At 43.9% G+C, this 23041-nt stretch overlaps 1 protein-coding gene across 6 annotated transcripts; it reads right to left on the reverse strand.

Moving 5' to 3' along the window:
* Window positions 1–1637: 1637 nt before the first annotated feature.
* mapre2 (microtubule-associated protein, RP/EB family, member 2) lies at window positions 1638–20255 on the reverse strand. Of its 6 annotated transcripts, none has more exons than XR_016492842.1 (8): window positions 19370–20255; window positions 8264–8391; window positions 7523–7668; window positions 7040–7259; window positions 6393–6550; window positions 5840–5998; window positions 5414–5554; window positions 1638–2118 (listed from the first exon to the last, which is right to left on the reverse strand). XR_016492842.1 is itself a non-coding variant. In XM_090225464.1 (8 exons), exons 2-7 carry the CDS (start codon window positions 8382–8384, stop codon window positions 5474–5476), a joined length of 885 nt encoding a protein of 294 aa, XP_090081590.1. In that variant the 5' UTR covers window positions 8385–8391; window positions 19370–20255; the 3' UTR covers window positions 4050–5339; window positions 5432–5473. The 6 variants fall into 6 exon arrangements, 4 of the variants coding, with proteins under 4 accessions (XP_090081590.1, XP_021444913.1, XP_021444914.1 ...); XR_002471334.3 differs by lacking the exon at window positions 19370–20255 and adding an exon at window positions 10194–10549; XM_090225464.1 differs by lacking the exon at window positions 1638–2118 and adding an exon at window positions 4050–5339 and having other exon boundaries at window positions 5432–5554.
* Between the last annotated feature and the right edge of the window lie 2786 nt (window positions 20256–23041).

A 23041-nucleotide genomic window follows, 5' to 3' on the forward strand; every position in this document is an offset into this window, starting at 1 on the left:
AACATCCAGGAACAGTTTGGTGACGAACAATGCCTTTTCCAGCATGATGGAGCACCTTGCCATAAGGCAAAAGTGATAACTAAGTGGCTCGGGAAACAACACATCGGTATTTTGGGTCCAAGGCCAGGAAACTCCCCAGACCTTAATCCCATTGAGAACTTGTGGTCAATCCTCAAGAGGCGGGTGGACAAACAAAAACCCACAAATTCTGACAAATTCCAAGCATTGATTATGCAAGAATGGGCTGCCATCAGTCAGGATGTGGCCCAGAAGTTAATTGACAGCATGCCAGGGCGGATCGCAGAGGTCTTGAAAAAGAAGGGTCAACACAAAACAGACTTAAGGAACAGAGTGCAGGGAGAGCATCTAGCCGCCTGCATGCGGCTCTCCATCAACGGCCCTCCCATCAAGGAGCTCAATTACAGGAGGGCTTTGGAAATCTTTTTCCAAAAGCCCAGAATAATAAAGGGCTCTGACCAAGACTGTAAACTACGTCAGAACTAGGTTTTTGTCAGAACCTGGAAAGAGATTTCCAACGTCCTCCTTTAGGTATGAACATGAGTGGGCTCTCATGAGTGGGCTCTTAGTGAACTCTCATTCATGTTCAATCAAATGTTCCTCTGTTCATTTTGTCAAGATGATAAACTTTAGATAGCTGCAGCACTCAACCTTAAATTGCATTTTGTATACTATAATAATTTTACCAATACGTTATTGAGCTCAATTCTGGGGGTGGAAATTATATTTCAGATGGTTTATTAGAATTTTTTTCCTTAAAGAAAATCACAGGATCGCCCCCCCCCCCCCCCCCCCCCCCCCCAGCTAACTTTTCCCCCACAGCTAACACATTTTCCAGAGGAAACACTGCAGTACGTCCAACCGGCCTCACAGCCTCAGACCACGTGTATGGCGTTGTGCCTGGCGAGCGGTTTGTTGATGTCAAAGTTGTGAACAGCGTGCCCCATGATGTGGTTATGATATGGGCAGGCATAAACTACAGACAACGAACACAATTGCATTTTATCTATGCCAATTTGAATGTAGAGATACCGTGACGAGATCCTGAGGCCCAATGTATTCCCCAATATATTTCCTGGTTTGATGATCCACGCCCCTACCTTTAAGGTATTTGGGACCAACAGATTCATATCTGTATTCCCAGTCATGTAAATCCATAGATTAGGGCCTAATGAATTCATTTCAATTGACTGATTTCCTTATACGAACTGACTCTGTAAAATCTTTGAAATTGTTGCATGTTGCGTTTATTTTTGTTCAGTATATTTGATGATTTATTGATGTTTAATTACTTAGCAAGTGAATAGCAAGAGGCTTTATCTACCACCGTCTGACCTCTGAGTCTGCGGCTGATAACTTGGTTCTAAATTGACAAATGTTAGAGGCTTCATTGGGGCAAGATCATTTGAATGACTTCTGTATACTCTACAGTGCCCTACTTTTATTTAAATACCATAGACAGGAACAGGAGCATGAGAACAATTATACTCTCTCAACCCAAATGGAGTCAGTTCCTTCAGTACACACACAGGTAGGCAGAGCATGTTTTGGTCATCAATACCTCTTGATTGATTCCTACATCAAAACTCAGGTGTAACGTCGACACAGGGAGTCAGGAAGCAGGTGCTCTTAGTGAGTTTAATATTAATGAACATACAATGATACAAAACAAGAGAAACGTCTGACAAGGAAAGATAACCAATACTGGCTGATAATCGATACAAAAGAGTGCTATATAAAGGGTAAGTAATCAGGGAGTAATGAAGTTCAGGTGTGACTGATGAGATGCAGGAGTGTGTAAAGATTGGTTGCCAGGACCAATGGTTAGTAGACCACTGACGTAGAGCACGAGGAGCGGGCCAGTCCAGACGGCGAAGGTGGAATTCTTGGGTGAGGTTGGGATCTAGGTCGTCCACTGGAACCCAGCACCACTCCTTTGGTCCGTACCCCTCCAAATCCACCAGGCACTGGAGCCAACCCCCATGATGTTGGGAGTCCAGGACTGATCTGACGGCATAGGCAGGGCTCCCCTCGATGTCCAAGGGAGGCGGAGGGGTGTCGTGGGGGACGGCATCAGCCAGGGGACCAGGAACCACCGGCCTGAGGGAAACATGAAAAGGATGGTGAGATACGGTAGTTAGTGGAGAGTTGTAATCTGTAAGTTAGCTCGTTGACCCTCGGGAGGACCTTGAACGGCCCCACAAACCGGGGACTCAGCTTCTTACAGGACAGGCGGAGAGGGAGGTTCCTGGTGGAGAGCCAGGCGCGTTAGATTGAGGCCGGTACCCAGAAGTGAAGCTGACCGTGATCCCAGGCTTCTCCATGAAAGCCTTCCATACACGTGATGTGAATTGGGGGCCACGATCGGAGACCATATCTGCTGGCCATAGTGCTGGAAGAGTTGCTGGATCAATGCCTCAGCGGTAGGGAGACCAGAGAGAGGGATGAAACCGCATGATTTTGAGAATCTATCCACAACCACCAAAATGGTGGTGAAACCATCAGAGGAGGGGAGATCAGTGACAAAATCAATGGGCAGATGAGACCAGGGACACTGAGGCACGGGAAGGGGAAGGTGTCTTCCAGCTGGAGCGTGCCAGGGAGATTTAGATCAAGTACATACTGAGCATGAGTAGACATGGTGTGCAACGTCCTGCGCCAAAGTGGACCACCAGTATTTCTCAGAAAGGGATTGACTGGTGCGGGTGGTACCTGGGTGTCCAGTGGTGAGGGACGTGTGTGCCCAGGTCAGCAACCGATCTCTGACCCCCGTGGGGACGTAGATGCGCTCCGTCAGGCAGTAATCCTCCTCTCTGACCAGGAATTGGAGCCACAGGAGGCCAAGGATGACTTTGTGCACGGGTGCGTAAGTGATGAGGAAGGAAAGGCTTTCCTGGTGCTTGGTTCCCACGGTGAGGGTGAGTGGAGCTGTGACGTGCGTAATAGTGCTGGATCCCAATGGTCGCATATCCAACACTTGGACCGGAAACGAAGTGGAGAACGGGTACGAGGTGTAGTGCAGGGAGGAGGCAAGGGCCTGGTCAATAAAATTCCCTGCGGCACCGGAATCCACTAGAGCTATAGAAACAATAGATGAGTGAAATCGAGACTAAAAAAGGTGATTGAGAACTCATGCCTAACATAGGAGATGGATGATCACGGGGCCGTCCCTCTGCTCTCGTGGATTCCGGTTTGGGACATACCGGACACCGTTGAAGCTGATGCCCCTCCCGGTCGTAAGAGCCTTAACTGTCTCTGACGGCGTCTCTCAGCCGCGGGGAGACGTGTGGCCCCTATCTCCATGGGTTCAGGCTCTGACGGTCAACGAAGGAGGGAGAGAGGTGATGGAGGTGCCGGCACTCCCGAAGAAGGTTGCCCAGACAGATGGCCATCGCGATGAGTGTGTCCAAGGTTAGATTAGCATCTCAGTACGTCAACTTCGCCTGGAGCTCCCCCCCCCCCCCCCCCTGCTCCTCTGCCCTCCAGTGGATGGTCAAAGACCCCCCTGAACAGAGCCATGAACCCCTCATAGGAACGCAGCTCCTCTTCTCTCCCAGACAGCAGTAGCCCACTCCCAACACCCGTCCGGTCAGCAGGGAAATAACCGTGGCAACCTCAGACCTCTCCGTAGTGGGGGCTCCCATCTGATGATGAGTGAAATAGAGGGAGCACTGGAGTAGGAAGTCACAGCATTTGGAGGGAGACCCGTCATATTTGTCTGAGAGGGACAAACGGGCATCACTGACTTGGGCAGACTGTTGGATGGGCTGGGGTGCTGGCTCGACTTGTGGTAGAGAAATGTCTGACAAGCTAACAACCAATGCTGCCTGGTAACTGATAACAAGTGCTATATAAAGGGTAAGTATTCAGGGAGTAATGAAGTCCAGGTGTGACTGATGAGACGCAGGAGTGCGTATAGATGGGTTGCCAGGACCGGTGGTGAGTAGACTGGCGACGTTGAGCGCCGGCGAGGGGGAGCAGGAGTGAAGGTTGGTTATTTGATGGATAAGACAACGTAATGAAACACTCCCTTTGACTGAAAAGGTGAAAGGTTTTATTACAGCAAATCCATCCAAATCTCAACAGTTTGAAATAGCAAGTTAAACATACAAAACACAGCTCACTTAACATAGTTGTTTTTTATTAAATATGTAAAAAGCAGGTCAAGTTATTCACAAATAAAATGCAAACATGCAACACATTTTGGGGAATGCATAATGAGTGGGACATCAGAAGAAAAACATGATCTATTTATAATTATTGACAGTACATGTTTACATTCCTTTTCATTTACACAACATACGACTAAAGTATTATGGTGCACTGCTGAGTTCAATAAGAATAAATGCAACATTAAGAAAGGGTATACAATATACGTACTTGGAATATAGTATGTCAAATTACTCAGTGAACTGACTCACAACTTTCCCTAAGACCTGTGGTTCAAAAGTCATGAAAACATCTGAAATATACCCGACTTCCATTGAATACGATGGTGGCTAGTTGCTCTTGAAGTTTAAAAAAAATGTTTACTGTGATCATTCTAGTCTACACTAACCCTTTCCCGTATGATGAAGCCATACTGATGAATCAACCTTGTTTCTGTCACTGTAGCACCAAATAAGGCATTTTTGAGTACGCACTGATTATCAAAATTCTTTGAATTGCTGAAGACAGTCACATGCTACTCATAATTTGTCTAACTTACTACTACTTTTCATTAATAATTCTCATGGACTAAACTGCCTCCCATCGCATAAAGGCAATATCAAGTCTCCTTAGTTTTTAATAAATATCATTTTTGCAATTCAATTTGTAAGTGTGAATTGTGAGAATCTATGGACAGATTGTCCATTCCAGAGTCAAATTACAGTGCAACATATGGAGGAAGGTTAAATAGGAGCTACTACCGGCCCTTCAGGGTTTAGCTTATTGCGTTCTCATGATTAATATGTACAAGTCTTAAAATAAACAATAACTTTGAAACAACGTACATAATGGATGGATCATGGGACCGACCGAGACTGGCAACATACTTAACACGTGCTGTCAGATAAAAAACACGGTCTACTCCATATTACAATTTCATCAAATAGAGAATTTTGAATTACATACTTTTTTCACCCTTTTTCAATGGCCTTGGAAACTTCTGTGATGGTCTGAGCTTTTCTGCATGTGGCGGTATGTAATAACAGCAACCTGGCCACAGCATTTCACCGACAGTCAACAAAACACACAGAACGCAGAACGTCTGAGGGATATCTAAAAAATAAAAAACAAGGGTCGTGCTTCTTTTCACGAGGTTGCTTCATGTGCTCAGTCTTCAAGAGAACGAAAAAGAAACAAACCATTAGGAGAAAAAAAAATGTAATAAAAAGAAACAAAAAAATGATACCTGTAACAAAGTTCTCACAAAGTAAAAGGGCATGGTGGTGGGGACACGGAGGGATGGCAGTCAGTACTCATCCTGCTGATCATCAGGAACCTCTTCTTCATGGACCCCTGGGTCCACGTCCTCCCCCTCTCCTGCACCTTCCTAAGGGGACACAAGCGGTCATAGCAAAATGTTAGGGCAACAACCGCCATAGATCTTTTCTTGTAATTAACAGCATTAGGTAACCTAAATCAATTGCTCAATTAATCAAAGGCCTGTGATTACAAAGAAAATATCTCCCTAGAAAAGAAGGGAGATAATTACTGCCCAATCCAGTACGAACATTCTAGAATCTAAAACAAATGTTGCACAACAACATCCCACACCCAATCCCCTTCGGGAATCTCCTATGAATAATCACTGAAGAGTCAATAACAGCCGATTGACCTGTTCGTCTGCAGAGTACAGGATCTCCATTAGCCTCTCCACGAACTGTGCGCTCTCCTGACCTTGCTCCTGTGCCAGCACTTCCACCTCCCGCAGCTTTCCAAAGTAAAAATCCCTCTCCTTCTCCACCCCCTCCAGTGCAAGTTTTAATGTGTTCACCTGCACACAAAACAAGACAGACAAATTTATATTCCTTTCATATCTTGCTATTTGACTTTAAACAACAACATTTGTCTGTGTGTAAACTGTTCTTGCAGTATTAATGATTTTTCTATTGTCAATCAAATCCAAATGGTCACGTGCACCATCATAAAACTATTGCTGTTATACACTGCTGCTCCTCTGATCCCCAACTTATTGTTTCTCGGACCCTTTTCATGTTTCTGTTAATCTAATCCTTGTAAAATCAAGATTATGGAATTATCATTCAAGGCAGTTTGGAATTACTTATCATTTTGGTTCTGCCAAACTTAGATATATTAAGTTGTAATGACGTGGTTGTAGTAACTTATATATATGAAGTTGTTATGATGCAGTAGTAGTGGCTTTTTACCTGGTCATTGAGCAATGTGACCTGTGCTTCCAGTTCCCGCTCTCCTTTGGCCGGAGTTGTCGTTGCAACTGGGATTCTTTTGGCTGAAGATGGTCTGGAGGACGGATGGGGGCTGCAAGGGTTTTGTTTCGGCGTTGTTGCGCTCGCCCTGGTTGCTCCTGAACACAAATATAGGTTAGTCAGTCAGTTTCCTAATCTACGTAAACAATGTCTGCTGTACAGAGGGGTATACTACAATCAACGCAGAGTTCTTCCAAAATAATATAAGATGGGCGCTGCACTACCTTGTGGACTTGCTGTGCCACTATGTAAACTTTATTTGTTATCATTTAAGGCTCGAGATTGCAGGAAATGGCAGTTAGGTGTTCAAAAATGCAAAAATCTCTGAGTCCGAGGGCGGACAGAGCCCCCTTTACAGGCATCTTACTCATGTGTACCACCTATTTCAAAACTCCTGGCCAGCTAACATTTTCTGGTTTATTAAGAAAGCTACACTTTGTTTTTGGTTGTCAAGTCAATTAGACCATACCCATTTCAAGCTTATTTCTCAAAAATAAAACTGTTATTTCAGAGTATTTAGGCAAGTAAACTGGCTAACTCATTGATCGTGCTTTGTATTATACCCTTCAGGCGGCTGGTCTTCTTACCTGCAGTGGGGGAGCTGGCTGCGTGGTGTTGAGACTTCTTTGGCAGGTTGAAGATCTGCTCACCGGGGTCAGGTGGGGGGATGGCATCCTGACCCTGTCTGGCCTGAAGTGGGTCGTAATCTTTACCGTCGTAGTTGGCGTCAAAGAACCTCTTGAACCACTGGATGAAGTCAAGGTTGTCCTGAAATCTGGCTTTCACCAGCTTTTCCACAGGAATAATCTTCATAGAGAAGTGGAAAGAAATGATCAAGAACAAAAAATTGGGGTACCTGTTTTATAATCTGCACTTCACGTGATATGACACCTTCATTTAAAAATATTTTTTAGGAGCAAAGTGAGCGCGTGTGTGTGTGTGTTTGTTCAATCAAATATAGCCTGGGCTAGCCATAGTAACTAAAGAAAAGCCCTATCTAATGGTAAACTGTTATAAGTAGCTACAGTAGGTCCCGTCAGGACACTACTCACTCAGCCTCATTCTCTCACCTTGTCCACATTCATTCTCTTGAAGGAGGCCTGCAGTAGCTTGAAGTTGTGAATGTACTCATGCTCAAATTTAGCTTGGAACTTAACCTTCTTAAGACTGACGCAGCCAGGGAAGAGCAAATCCATGAACTGGCAGTAGGCCGCTCCTACAAGTGAATGAAAACAAAACCACGTCAGAAGATGTGACACAAAACTACAAATTGTTTCTCTTCTGATACAGGTTCGAAACTAATGATAATGAACAAATTATATTTTTCAGCCAACCTAGCACAACACTACCTACGGCAGACCAGACACAACAGGCTTGACAGCGTTGGAAGTGACAAGCGGCTTTAACCTCAAAATAGTACCATTAGCACACCTTGCTACAGGACTGTGTGTGGTTCAGCAGAGATTGGATTACTTGGGGCAGCCATGGCATGGTAGCCACAGCAAGTGCGCAAACTAGTTGTATTTATAGCACTGTCCGTCTTCTCTGTCAGAGCAAGGATAGGTTAGGAGCAGGGTTAGGTTTACACCAGGTTTCTTTGACTATACACATTACTAGATCATTGGCAGAAGCTTGGTGTGGAACAGAGGAAAAGCATGGACATATCTCTCCCACGCCAAAACCGCATCACTCTCCCTTTCATCCTGCATCTCCCTTTCTATGCTAAGCCTATATCCTGAGCCCATAATGAGGTCCTTGGGTCTGGAAGGAAGAACAGTTTACAGCAAGGTTAACAGGGTAATTATTCTTACCTGAGGAGAGCTGCTCCACTTTAGTGTAGTTCAGACCGAGAAGATCGTTAACCCAGGCAGTGATGTCATGCCTGCTCATAGTCTCCTGGGTTATTGAGGTAGAATATACATTGACCGCCATTCCCCAACTGCAAAAGACAGAAAAGGCACTAAGCAGTTAGTTACAATTCATTTTCTCCAAAACATTACCATCTCAAAATGAGGATTTTTTTTTGTAATCTCTTTTACAGAATGGTTAGCCAACATGTTCTGTACACACAATTGTTGACCAACAGATAAAAGCCACCATATAATTTCAACTACTAACATTACATGTAAATGTAAAGCAAGGCAGATAACAACAATACAAACCATCAAGGGGAAACTCGACAGCAAGCCAGTAAACCTAGGCCTATAACCAGAGCTACTAGTAACGAAATAAAGGCACACTGGTCTCAAATCAAATTATGTGAGATCAGTGTGTATGCTGATTTTCATTCCAACCAATTTCCACTGTCAAATTGCTTAACAACATCTATTACAATTTATCTCCATGCATATCACATGTTAGGTCCAGTAATGTAATAACATGTTTGTAATGCGGTTATAATATTGGGATGCCCAATTTAGCTGAAATGTATACAGACTCTTGTAAACACACTCATAGGAGTTTGAGTGTGGGTGTAGCACAAAATCTATATGGGATGAGGAACAGATTGGATGAGAATGAACAACAACAAAAAACTGTCATTTTCATAATGAAGAGTTGAGATGTTATCTTCAGAAACATCAACAGAGCAAAGTGACATGAAAGTGATGACTTGCAAACAAATGTTTGAAACTGTTGACCACCCTTCACAGTAAATGCAAAAATGGTCTTTAAGTGTAGCCTACATTATGCAAACGCCTTGTAAAGTGCAGCAAAAAAATAACATTTTTCACAGCTTTGGTATTTGGTATATTTTCATTCTAATGATGAGGCAGGCTGGAGCATATAAGGTCAAAATGTAAGACCTGAATTGCTGTTGCAACATATCATATTCGCCAATGGGTACCCGAAGAAAATAACGGGCCTGGTGCTTAGGACATATGAGCCAAATGTCTAACGTTACCACTATCTATCACTCCACCATTCCAAATGCAAACATTCAGCTAATGAGTTTAAATCGTTTGTCACACACGGAGGGCTGGCTATAATGCGACGGACAATGCATTTCCATTTGATAAAAATATGGTAACAGCTAACGTTAGTCTACAATTACATCAAGCGCATAGTCAACATCCTAACAGCTAAACCCTAAACATGAATGGCAAAAGCTGACAAGATGTGGACTGGAGTTTCGTTTTCCAACTATCCTCTTCCATTGATTGCGCACTGAGACAGAAAATCGGACAGCCGTTCTCGTGTCAACAAAGCGGATGTACTGCTAGCTTTGTTAGCTCATTGGCTCTACTTGACCCAAACAAACGAGTTTATATATATTTTTTATAACGGTGACCCTTTTCCCAGAACACACGATTGGGTAGCGTGGGGCCAACAAGAATATTCTAGCAGCTATTGCTATCATTACAGTCAAGACAGTGACTGTATTTGACAATGAAGCAAGCTAACTTGCTAGTTTTTCCCCACAGCGGTCCCTTTTCCAACTGGCCAGACAATGTGTGTTATTTTATGTTTAAATGTCACCGATTTCGCTTTGGCATTATTGTGAACTTGCATGGGCCTCCTCAAGACAATTTACGCCATGGTCAAGAAACAGTCACCAAGAAGGAAATACATCCAACGTTATGCACGAGCTGATACATTGTAACAGAATTGAAAAGGAGCGAGCGGATGGCGTGGAAAAATCCAATGCTCCTGAAACAAATGTTCAGAGTTTTGCAGCAACCTTATTATTGCTCAAAGCCTTGCTGTGAAGCCACGCCGAATGCGGCATTTGCACTGATTTACCTGTAGGCGCGCTCTCCTCGCACTGTATTTTTTCTGTAAGGAATGCAGTTGGATCCATCCGTTGGGATGATGTCGTTGTTATTCTCTCCATTTGGGGACAGTGCTTGGGTGGGCCCTGGCATTGGGTCTCTAAAATATTGAACAGATTACCTGTTCTCTCTCTATGAAAGGACGATGCGATATAAAGTGCCGCACCTCGGGCTCGTTCTCCTGTCTGCTTATTCTTCACAAATCTGACTCTGATGACGTAGGTGCACCCTAACCAACCACGTGACTGGTGATGGGGGCGCGCTTCTTGGACAGTGGACGGAGAATTCCACGAATAGAAAACGAAGGGACATAGCATACATACACACACACACACACACACACACACATACATACATACATACATATATATATATAAAAACCTTTATTTAACTAGGCAAGTCAGTTAAGAACTAATTCTTATTTACAATGATGGCCTACCAAAAGGCCTCATGCGGGACGGGGGCTGGGATTAAAAATATACATAAATTAAATAAAAATATAGGACAAAATACACATCACACAAGAGAGACAACACGCTATAGAGAGAGGCCTAAGACGACAACATAGCATGGTAGCAACACAACATGACAACAACATGGTAGCAACAATATGGCTGCAGAACAAAACATGGTAAAACATGATTGGGCACAGACAGCAGCAAAGGGCAAGAAGGTAGAGACAACAATACATCACGCAAAGCAGCCACAACTGTCAGTAAGAGTGTCATTGAATAAGTCTTTGAATTAGAGTGTTTTGGTGTTTGAGTGTTTGTTGCAGCTCGTTCCAGTCGCTAGCTGCAGTGAACTGAAAAGAGGAGCAACCCAGGGATGTGTGTGCTTTGGGGACAGAATGTGACTGGCAGAATGGGTGTTGGATGAGGGCTGCAGTAGATATGTCAGATCGGGGGGAGTGAGGCCTAAGAGGGTTTTATAAATGAGCATCAACCAGTGGGTCTTGCGAAGGGTATACAGAGATTACCAGTTTACAGAGGAGTAGAGTGCAGTGATGTGTCCTATTAGGAGCAATGGTGGCAAATCTGATGGCCGAATGGTAAAGAACATCTAGCCGCTCGAGAGCACTCTTACCTGTCGATCTATAAATTACGTCTCCGTAATCTAGCAGGTAGGATGGTCATCTGAATCAGGGTTAGTTTGGCAGCTGGGGTGAAAGAGGAGCGATTACGATAGAGGAAACCAATTCTAGATTTACCTTAAGGGGTGGTAGGTAGCCTAGTGGATAGAGCTTTGGGCCAATAACCAAAAGGTTGCTGGGTCGAATCCCCGAGCTGACAAGGTAATCTGTTGTTCTGCCCCTGAACAAGTCAGTTAATCCACGGTTCCCCTGTAGGCCGTCATTGTAAATAATAATTTGTTCTTAAATGACTTGCCTAGTTAAATAAAGCTTACATTTAAAACATCTTTAAAAAATATTTAGCCTTCAGCTTTGATATGTGCTGAGAGAAGGACAGTGTACCGTCTAGCCAAACACTCAAACTTTAGACCTCAAGCTCTAAACCATCAGAGGTAGTAGTCACTCCTGTGGGGAGAGGGGCATTCTTCTTACCAAACCACATGACCTTTGTTTTTGAGGTGTTCAGAACAAGGTTAAGGGCAGAGAAAGCTTTTTGGACATTAAGAAAGCTTTGTTGTAGAGTGTTTAACACAAAATCCAGGGAGGGGCCAGTTGAGTATAATACTGTATCATCTGCATATAAATGGATGAGAGAGCTTCCTACTGCCAGAGCTATGTTGTTGATGTAAATTGAGAGGAGCGTGGGGCATATGGCCACTTTCTCACTCATACGCTAAAATGCTTTCTTTATTTTGTGTCTCTGCTTCAATAGCTGGTCTACTTGTAGATATTTAAATGACAGGACTAAATTATAAGATTATGCATCTATTGTGCTCAGTGGCGACTTGTCATTCAACTGTTTTGAGCCCCACATTAAAAAAATACAAAATCATATTTTTTTTAGGCTTGCCTGTTTTGCAGGTTATTTTGGCATTAATACGTGTCACATATCATATAGCAAACAATGTAAAAATATATATCATTAAGTTAATAAAGCCACATACAAACATGGTCTCTTTTTTGTTGTCTTGAGTAACGCTTCGATCACACCAACAGCGTCATTGCATTTTGGTACACCAGAATCACATTAATTTCCAATGAAACGCTGCGCTTGCCTAGTGGTGCAAATGTTGGATTTATCGAACGTATGCGTCAAACTGTATGCGTAGACGGCTTGACAGAAATGGTAGCAGAAGGTGAATGTTGAACTTTTGTTGCATACATATTCAGATGATGCTGTGTACTATTTTGTGCAATGACGCTGTCGGTGTGATCGAAGTGTAAGGAGGCTCCAAAATGCAGGTGTTTCAGCCTAGCTCAATGCTTTGTGTGGTGGTGGGGCAAGCCATCGTAAAATACGGAGCTTTGCGGCTTGATTGGCTCAGTGTTCTGTCACTAATGGGGACACTATGGGTAGAGCTCGGAAATTCAAACCCCTTGAGTGCTACCATAGAGTTACATTAGAAGTGCCCATCCAAGAAGGCTCAAGGTCATTGGCCACAGATATAACGTGATTTGACGTCATTCTATCTACAGTAGCTTTGATTGGACTGATCATGTCAACATCACACTTTTAAAATCTTAGCTAGCAGACATCATCATGAATCAAGTCGACAATCTACTGGCAAATCCTTTTTAATCCTTGTCATATGAAGAGAAATAATGAAGATGAATTATAGTTAAAATGTTAAGTTGCTCCTGGGCCATTGGACATAAAAATTACACAACAAGTAGGAAATCGCAAATTCAACAATGAGTGGTTTGGAAGGATTTAGTGGCTAACTGCAAGCATTGCAAAGCAATCATTAGCCTGCTATTCAGTGGAGTGGCTGTGTGGTCCCAAGTATAAGATTAAGAGTCTGTTTTCCTAGTTTAAAGGTGACCAAGAACCCGATGGTCCCTCTGACAGAGCTCCAGAGTTCCTCTGTGGAGATGGGAGAACCTTCCAGAAGGACAACCATCTCTGCAGCACTCCACCAATCAGGTCTTTGTGGTAGACAGAAGCCACTTGTCATTAAAAGGCATATGACAGCCCAATTGGAGTTTGCCAAAAGGCACTTAAGGGCCTCTCAGACCATGAGAAACAGGATTCTCTGGTCTGTTGAAACCAAGATTTAACTCTTTGGCCACTTCTGGAGGAAACCTGGCACCATCCCTACGGTGAAGCATGGTGGTGGCAGCATCATGCTGTGGGGATTTTTTTCAGCGGCAGGGACTGAGAGACTAGTCAGGATTGAGGCAAAAATGAATGGAGCAAAGTACAGAGAGATCCTTCATGAAAAGCTGCTCCAGAGCACTCAGGACCTCAGACTGGGGTGAAGGTTCACCTTCTAACAGGACAACAACCATAAGCACACAGCCAAGACAACACAGAAGTGGCTTCGGGACAAGTCTCTGAATGTCCTTGAGTGGCCCAGTCAGAGCCCGAACTTGAACCCGATCTAATCTCTCGTGAGACCTGAAAATAGCTGTGCAGCGACGCTCACCATCCAACCTGACAGAGCTTGAGAGGATCTGCAGAGAAGAATGGGAGAAACTCCCCAATTACAGGTGTGCCAAGCTTGTAACGTCATACCCAAGATGACTCGAGGCTGTAATCGCTGCCAAAAGTGCTTCAGCAAAGTACTGAGTAAAGTGTCTGAATACTTATGTAAATGCAATATTTCAGTCTTTTATTTCTAATAAATTTGCAAAAATGTCTAAAAACCTGTTATTATGGGGTATTGTGTGTAGATTGATGAGGTGAAAAAACAATTTAAAGGGGTCTGAATTATTTCTGAATGTACTGTACATAGCGGGCCGCACTGGCCCCACTGACACGCCACATGGCAGGCTGGGAGCAGTAAAGGGTCAGCTGTAGGGCAGCACCTGGTTAGGCCGGGCGCGTAAAGACCTGCCTTGCTCAAGGACACAATAGTTGTAGGTTGCACCTGAGAAAGTGATGCCAGTAACCTCTGGTTGCCAGTTGACTGATTCCTGTGAATCCCGACAGATTCTCCCAGGGTTAGACATTCCAACCATTCCAATGATTATTGTCATGCAGAGTTAGGGTTGCAAAGCTACCAGCAATTTACTAAAATGACCGGAATCTATGGTAATTTAGGTCATTAACAGGTTATATATGGCAATCTATTGCAATTGTAGTCATTTTGTCTGTTCTAATGAATATTGCCATAGAACAAGCAAGATGCCGTCTACACATTGCATTGGGGCAAAACTATCAGCGTTTTGTGTGATGATGAAAGCTTTATGCTGACACATAGCCAGAGTTGCTGAAAAAATAACTCTGCCTCCCAACAATAGCCAATGTTTGCTATTGACAGCCTGACTGTCTTTACCTTGTACTTTTTACCCCTTTTTCTCTCCAATTTCATGATATCCAATTGGTAGTTACAGTCTTGTCCCGTCGCTGCAATTCCGGTATGGACTCGGGAGAGGCAAAGGTCAAGAGCCATGCGTCTTCTGAAACACGACCCTGCCAAGCCGCACTGCTGTGCACCAATGTGTCTGAGGAAACACCATACAACTGGCGACACAAGTGAGCGTACAGGTGCCCGGCACTCCACAAGAAGTCACTAGAGTGCAATGGGACAACAACATCACAGCTGGCCAAACCCTCCTTTAACCTGGACGACGCTGGGCCAATTGTGCGCCGTGGGTCTCCCGGTTGCGGCCGGCTGCGAACAGCCCGGAATCGAACCCAGGTCTGTAGTGGCACCTCTAGCATTGCGATGCAGTGCCTTAGACCGCTGCCCCGCTTTAGACCGCTGCACCAATCGTGAGGCGTGTTTTCCTTTTTTTTTATGCTGTGTAGGCCTAAATATAGCTCGACTAGATAGCTACATGTAGGCCAACTCCCCTTCTGAAAAAAAACATGCTATTTTTGTTTCTTTTTAACCATTTTAATTGAAAACAATCACAGTAAGTTACTCAATTGTTACCCAGAAATTATTTGATATTGAGATAAAAAATGACTGCATTGGACCTTTAACATTGCAAAATAAATAAGTGTGTGAAAGAAATGAAGAATATTTCATGCTGAAACCCTCATATTAAACACCAATGGTATTCACTAAGTTGGTTTATATTTAGGATAATGTTTTACAGGTTTGTCCAAATGTTTTTATCATCTTATTTGATTATTTTATATATTTCACGTGTTAAGGCCATACAGAGGGACAGAGATACAATATACACTGCTCAAAAAATAAAGGGAACACTAAAATAACACATCCTAGATCTGAATGAATGAAATATGCTTATTAAATAGTTTTTTCTTTACATAGTTGAATGTGCTGACAACAAAATCACAAAAATGATCAATGGAAATCAAATTTATCAACCCATGGAGGTCTGGATTTGGAGTCACACTCAAAATTAAAGTGGAAAACCACACTACAGGCTGATCCAACTTTGATGTCCTTAAAACAAGTAAAAATGAGGCTCAGTAGTGTGTGTGGCCTCCACGTGCCTGTATGACCTCCCTACAACTCCTGGACAGTCTGTGGTGCAACGTGACGTTGGTGGATGGAGCGAGACACGATGTCCCAGATGTGCTCAATTGGATTCAGGTCTGGGGAACGGGCGGGCCAGTCCATAGCATTAATGCCTTCCTCTTGCAGGAACTGCTGACACACTCCAGCCACATGAGGTCTAGCATTGTCTTGCATTAGGAGGAACCCAGGGCCAACCGCACCAGCATATGGTTTCACAAGGGGTCTGAGGATAACCGCCAAACCGGTCATGTTGGAGGATGTTGCAGGCAGCAGAACGTTCTCCACGGCGTCTCCAGACTCTGTCACGTCTGTCACATGTGCTCAGTGTGAACCTGCTTTCATCTGTAAAGAGCACAGGGCGCCAGTGGCGAATTTGCCAATCTTGGTGTTCTCTGGCAAATGCCAAACATCCTGCACGGTGTTGGGCTGTAAGCACAACCCCCACCTGTGGACGTCGGGCCCTCATGCCACCCTCATGGAGTCTGTTTCTGACCGTTTGAGCAGACACATGCACATTTGTGGCCTGCTGGAGGTCCTTTTGCTGGGCTCTGGCAGTGCTCCTCCTGCTCCTCCTTGCACAAAGGCGGAGGTAGCGGTCCTGCTGCTGGGTTGTTGCCCTCCTGCAGCCTCCTCCACGTCTCCTGATGTACTGGCCTGTCTCCTGGTAGCGCCTCCATGCTCTAGACACTACGCTGACAGACACAGCAAACCTTCTTGCCACAGCTCGCATTGATGTGCCATCCTGGATGAGCTGCACTACCTGAGCCACTTGTGTGGGTTGTAGACTCCGTCTCATGCTACCACTAGAGTGAAAGCACCGCCAGCATTCAAAAGTGACCAAAACATCAGCCAGGAAGCATAGGAACTGAAAAGTGGTCTGGGTTCACCACCTGCAGAACCACTCCTTTATTGGGGGTGTCTTGCTAATTGCCTATAATTTCCACCTGTTGTCTATTCCATTTGCACAACAGCATGTGAAATGTATTGTCAGTGTTGCTTCCTAAGTGGGCAGTTTGATTTCAGAGAAGTGTGATTGACTTGGAGTTACATTGTGTTGTTTAAGTGTTCCTTTTATTTTTTTGAGCAGTGTATATACAAAGGTATGTGGACACCCCTTCAAATGAGTGGATTCAGCTATTTCAGCCACACCCGTTGCTGACAGGTGTATAAAATCGAGGACACCACCATGCAGTCTCCATAGACAAATATTGCCAGTAGAATGGCCTTACTGAAGAGCTCAGTGACTTTCAACGTGGCACCGTCATGGGATGCCACCTTTCCAACAAGTCAGTAAATCAAATTTCTGCCTTGCTAGAGCTAACCAGGTCAACTGTAAGTGTTGTTATTGTGAAATGGAAACATCTAGGAGCAAAAAAAGGCTCAGCTGCGAAGTGGTAGGCCACACAAGCGCACAGAAGTGCTGAAGCACGTAGTGTGTAAAAAACACCTGTCCTCAGTTGCAACACTCACTACCGAGTTCCAAACTGCCTCTGGAAGCAGCATCAGCACAATAAATGTTTGTCGGAAGCTTCATGAAATGGGTTTCCATGGCCGAGCAGCCACACACAAGCCTAAGATCACCATGTGCAATGCCAAGCGTTGGCTGGAGTGGAGTAAAGCTCATCACCATTGAACTCTGGGCTGGAGTGGTGTAAAGCTCATCACCATTGAACTCTGGAGCAGTGGAAAAGCGTTCTTTCGAGTGATGAATCACGCTTCACCATCTGGGATTCCGACTGACTAATCTGGGTTTGGCGTATGCCAGGAGAACGCTACCTGCCTGAATGCATAGCGAAAACTGTCAAGTTTGGTGGAGGAGGAATAATGGTCTGGGGCTGTTATCATGGTTCGGGCTAGGCCCCTTAGTTCCAGTGAAGGGACATCTTAACGCTACAGCATACAATGGCATTCTAGATGATGCTGTGCTTCCAACTTTGTGGCAACAGTTTGGTAAAGGCCTTTTCCTATTTCAGCATTTTCCTATTTCAGCATGCCCCCATACACAAAGCGAGGTCCATACAGAATTGTTTGTCGAGATCGGTGTGGAAGAACTTGACTGGCCTGCACAGAGCCCTGACCTCAACCCTATCGAACACCTTTGGGATGAAATGGAACGCCGACTGCGAGCCAGGCATAAGCGCCAAACATCTGTGCCCCGCAGCAATGTTCCAACATCTAGTGGAATGCCTTCCCAGAAGAGTGAAGGCTGTTATAGCCGAAAAGAGGGGACCAAGTCCATATTAATGCCCATGATTTTGGAATGAGATGTTCGATGAGCTGGTGTCCACATACTTTTGGTCATGTAGTCTACTTTAGTTTACTCGTAAACTTCTAAAGTTTCCAGTTTTGCAACCCTATGCATAATTGACATACCTCAGTGTGTGAATATAGAATGGATATTTTGATCATCTCTGAACAATGAATTGAAACTTGTTTTGTTTTTATATATACAATTGGAATGAAATAGAAGCCAGCCTAAATTGTAATCTTCTGACTGTGCACACGCTTTATTTTTGGTAAACTACAACACAGTGGACTATTCAGTCAGTGCACGCACACATGATTAATAAAATAATGTCCAAAGAGATTGCATGGAATTATTGTGATTTGCCACATAGGTGTTCTCCATGCAAACATAATGACTGCAGAAATCATGCCATAATGCAAAAATGCCAAGTTGACCTGAGAATTTCAGATCTCAACATGCATTTTTTAGCAGCTGCTGTGCGGCATCAGCTGTCTCGGCCACCTTGCTGGCTGCAGCTGAATTGCAACATTGATTAGCACCGTGCCATTGTGGTGTCATTGTTAAATGTGTTGAACCCGAACAACAATACAATTAGGATATGTCTCTGGTGGCTGAGACTTGCAATGAACTTAATAGTTGAACGTCATTTTTTACAAGCTTTTGCTTGGTTTTCGATATCCAAGTTTGACATTCTTGCAACTTTAGCAAGAGAGTTTTGGCTACAAATGTGCAGTCCCCTGTCCCGCGCACAGTGGTTTAAATGTGCATTAAGTGTCAATTGTGAAAACGACACAGACCAAAATGAAAGTGGAGTAGTGACTGAAACTTGCTTGCTAGTTGGCCAGCTGTCAAACCAAACAGTTAGCATGCCAGCTAGTTAGCTAACTAATCAAGGCATACCTAGTCAACATCGGCTCCGGTAGCTAGCACCAGAGGCGGAAGAGGAAGCGAGACATCCAACTGCCTAATTTTTTCTGGTTCATATACTGTCAATTAACTAGCAGACCAGACCTTAGCTGCTTTAATGCATTGGTGCCCCGTTAAGATGACCGGAACTGACCCATTTTTTCTACGGTAAACGGCCAAAGTGGGACATCTTCATTTATCCACCATCTTTGCTAGTGTACTGTACACTGGACTAGCTAACCAGTTAGCAATAATTACAAACTCACTTTGACAGAAACTGGTGGCCAAGATATTTACCACATTACATCGAGTATAATTCAAAAACATAACACTGAAGTGTACATGTCCTGAAACATATCCCACACGTTTATTATTATGAATATATTTTTTTTATCACACATTGCAACCGTAGATCTTTGACTCACCAGTGAACTCAGGTCCCAGGTTACTTCGTCTTAAAAAAAACGGCTCTATCCATTCAATGAAGGGACTTGATTAATCCGGCCCGGGTTCCCGTGTAGGAGTGTTTTGCAACTGGTGAAAGTTGATCGGAAGTCGGGAAAAAATTAGGTAAAATCATGATGTCAGTTATCTTCAGGCCATAAAGTTGGAGCTCTAGAAAAAAAATATGCTAGATTTTCCGACTTGGAATTCCAAGTTGGATGACCGTTTTTAAAACGATTTTCCCAGTCAAGAGTTTTTTCTCGAGTTCCCAGTTGTCTTGAACGTACTGAAGTCGGAAGTCGGAGATTTCCGAGTTCCCAGTTCTTTTGAACAAAAACGGTCAGGGTGAAGTCGTCTCAAAACAAAGCAATTTAATTAAGCACTGGGAGTAATGAGTGGGATTCACATGCAAAAGTGATTGCTTTTGATAAAAACCCTTTATCTGCCTTCCCAATGAAAACTAGTTTGAAAATTCAAACATAGCATAGGCCTATATTTTATGGAAAATAGATGCTGTATGTTTCTGGACAATGCACCAAGCTGCCTTGTAGACAACATGACCCAGCAGCACAGCCTCGCAGATTACTGTTCGATTTGAGAATGGTGCTACTCACTCACCGCTTTTGCCCGGTCACGTCATGGGCCATAGATTGGTGTCACGCGGCTCAGCATAATCGAATCCACCGATTGTAGAAGCTGATGACGTGGACAACCGACACATATTTTCTTCGACAAGCGTTGCTGAAGTTGATGGGTTTGATCTGGAGTGATTTCGACCTGTCATAACTTGATGCGTTGCTCATTGAGGACAGCTGTATGTGGGCATCGAAGTAACCTAAGCGCTCAAGTGCCTCTCCCTCTCTCCTTGTTTTGTACATGATAAATAATGCATGCGCGCATTTATTTTATTATCATACAATAACACCATTTTTACAGATAATGCAATATGTTATTTAATTTCTTAATGCTTCATGTTTTATATTTATTTTAAATTACGCAACTATGCATCTTGTACTTCAAATGAAGGGTTTAATCTTCAAGATTCCTATTCCAAGTTGGATATGATAAGTACAGTACATTTAGTTTCCACATTTGCTAAATTAAGCTCTAAATCCAAACAAGTGTCATGTGTTTGTTTAAACGTATCTTGTAAGGCTAGGAATACCATATATAATTTTCTAATTTTAACAGTTTAACTTTAATCCGTCACCTCGCTCCTACCCCGGCTCGAACCAGGGACCCTCTGCACACATAGACAACTGACACCCACGAAGCATCGTTACCCATCGCTCCATAAAAGCAGCGGCACTTGCAGAGCAAGGGGAACCACTACGTCTAGGTCTCAGAGCGAGGACGTCACCGATTGAAACGCTATTAACGGTACCACCGCTAACTAGCTAGCCATTTCACATCGGTTACACTCATCATAAAAAAATATTTCCCTTGGCATTACTCTTAGCACACAGAAATTATATAAATTGTCACAGAAAATCTATCAGATATTGGTCAATCATAGTGTGCCATTTGCAAAAGTGTATACTCTGGGTCAGGGGTGCAACTTTGGTTTTAGAAGGGGGGAAACAACTACTCTTGGTGCCTGTTTCCCAGACACAGATTAAACTCAATGGATAATCTCCATTAAGAACGCTTTTAGGCTTAATATGTGTCTAGGAAACGGGCCATTAAGGTTCTCAGGTATATATCATCACAGCGTGTGTAGCAATGTCTGTGCAGGCACTCAAAAAAAAAAAACTATGAAAGTGAATAACAAGAGGAATAATTTGTCTTGGACCCAACAGCTGGTTGAACCATTGCTTGTAGGAAAGAAACACAGCTAATTGTTGTGTTGCAGACATTATTTGGTTCTTGGTGCTGAGATACTTCTTCCTCTGCAGGGGGCAGGCAATCAAGTCCTACGTAGAAAGGAGGAAGACAGATGATGGAGTGGCATGTCAAGCAAGAGCAGGGGAGCAGACACAGAGGACAGAGCTGGCAAATCAATGAGACGATGGTATCCGTTTCAAAAATCAGGAGCAAGAAAGCATGAAAAACATTAGCATTTAAGATGACCTTGGCTGAAGTTAGTCAAAGGCCTTTTCTTTGGCCCAAGGGATTATTTGACAGACTTTCAGATGTTCAATACCAGCTGATGCCTGCATGTTTTTCTAGACTGTTTTTAATTCTTAGTCTTCAAGTTGACATAATTCCCTATTTGACAGGGATCCTATTTTACTGACAATAGCTTACTGTTTCCGAGCCAGTCACGGGTGCACCTCAGCCACGCTCAAGGTACTAAACGACATCATAACCGCCATCGATAAAAGACAGTACTGTGCAGCCGTCTTCATCGACATGGCCAAAGCTTTCAACTCTGTCAATCACCATATTCTTATCGGCAGACTCAGTAGCCTCGGTTTTTCTAATGACTGCCTTGCCTGGTTCACCAACTACTTTGCAGACAGAGTTCAGTGTGTGAAATCGGAGGGCGTGTTGTCTGGTCCTCTGGCAGTCTCTATGGGGGTGCCACAGCGTTCAATTCTCGGGCCGACTCTTTTCTCTGTATATATCAATGATGTTGCTCTTGCTGCGGGCGATTCCCTGATCCACCTCTACGCAGACGACACCATTCTGTATACTTCTGGCCCTTCCTTGGACACTGTGCTATCTAACCTCCAAACGAGCTTCAATGCCATACAACACTCCTTCCGTGGCCTCCAACTGCTCTTAAACGCTATTATAACCAAATGAATGCTTTTCAACCGTTCGCTGCCTGCACCCGCACGCACGCCCGACTAGCATCACCACCCTGGATGGTTCCGACCTAGAATATGTGGACATCTATAAATACCTAGGTGTCTGGCTAGACTGTAAACTCTCCTTCCAGACTCATATCAAACATCTCCAATCTAAAATCAAATCTAGAGTTGGCTTTCTATTTCGCAACAAAGCCTCCTTCACTCACGCCGCCAAACTTACCCTAGTAAAACTGACTATCCTACCGATCCTCGACTTCGGCGATGTCATCTACAAAATAACTTCCAATACTCTACTCAGCAAACTGGATGCAGTTTATCACAGTGCCATCCATTTTGTTACTAAAGCACCTTATACCACCCACCACTGCGACCTGTATGCTCTAGTCGGCTGGCCCTCGCTACATATTCGTCGCCAGACCCACTGGCTCCAGGTCATCTACAAGTCCATGCTAGGTATAGCTCCGCCTTATCTCAGTTCACTAGTCACGATGGCAACACCCACCCGTAGCACGCGCATGTCACTGATCATCCCTAAAGCCAACACCTAATTTGGCCACCTTTCCTTCCAGTTCTCTGCTGCCTGTGACTGGAACGAATTGCAAAAATCGCTGAAGTTGGAGACTTTTATCTCCCTCACCAACTTTAAACATCTGCTATCTGAGCAGCTAACCGATCGCTGCAGCTGTACATAGTCCATCGGTAAATAGTCCACCCAATTTACCTACCTCATCCCCATACTGTTTTTATTTATTTACTTTTCTGCTCTTTTGCACACCAGTATCTCTACCTGCACATGACCATCTGATCATTTATCACTCCAGTGTTAATCTGCTAAATTGTAATTATTCGCCTACCTCTTCATGCCTTTTGCACACAATGTATATAGACTCTTTTTTT

The sequence above is a fragment of the Oncorhynchus mykiss genome, chromosome 28 (genome assembly GCF_057628025.1).
Source record: "Oncorhynchus mykiss isolate SJ-2025 chromosome 28, ASM5762802v1, whole genome shotgun sequence".
NCBI classification, from domain to species: domain Eukaryota; kingdom Metazoa; phylum Chordata; class Actinopteri; order Salmoniformes; family Salmonidae; genus Oncorhynchus; species Oncorhynchus mykiss.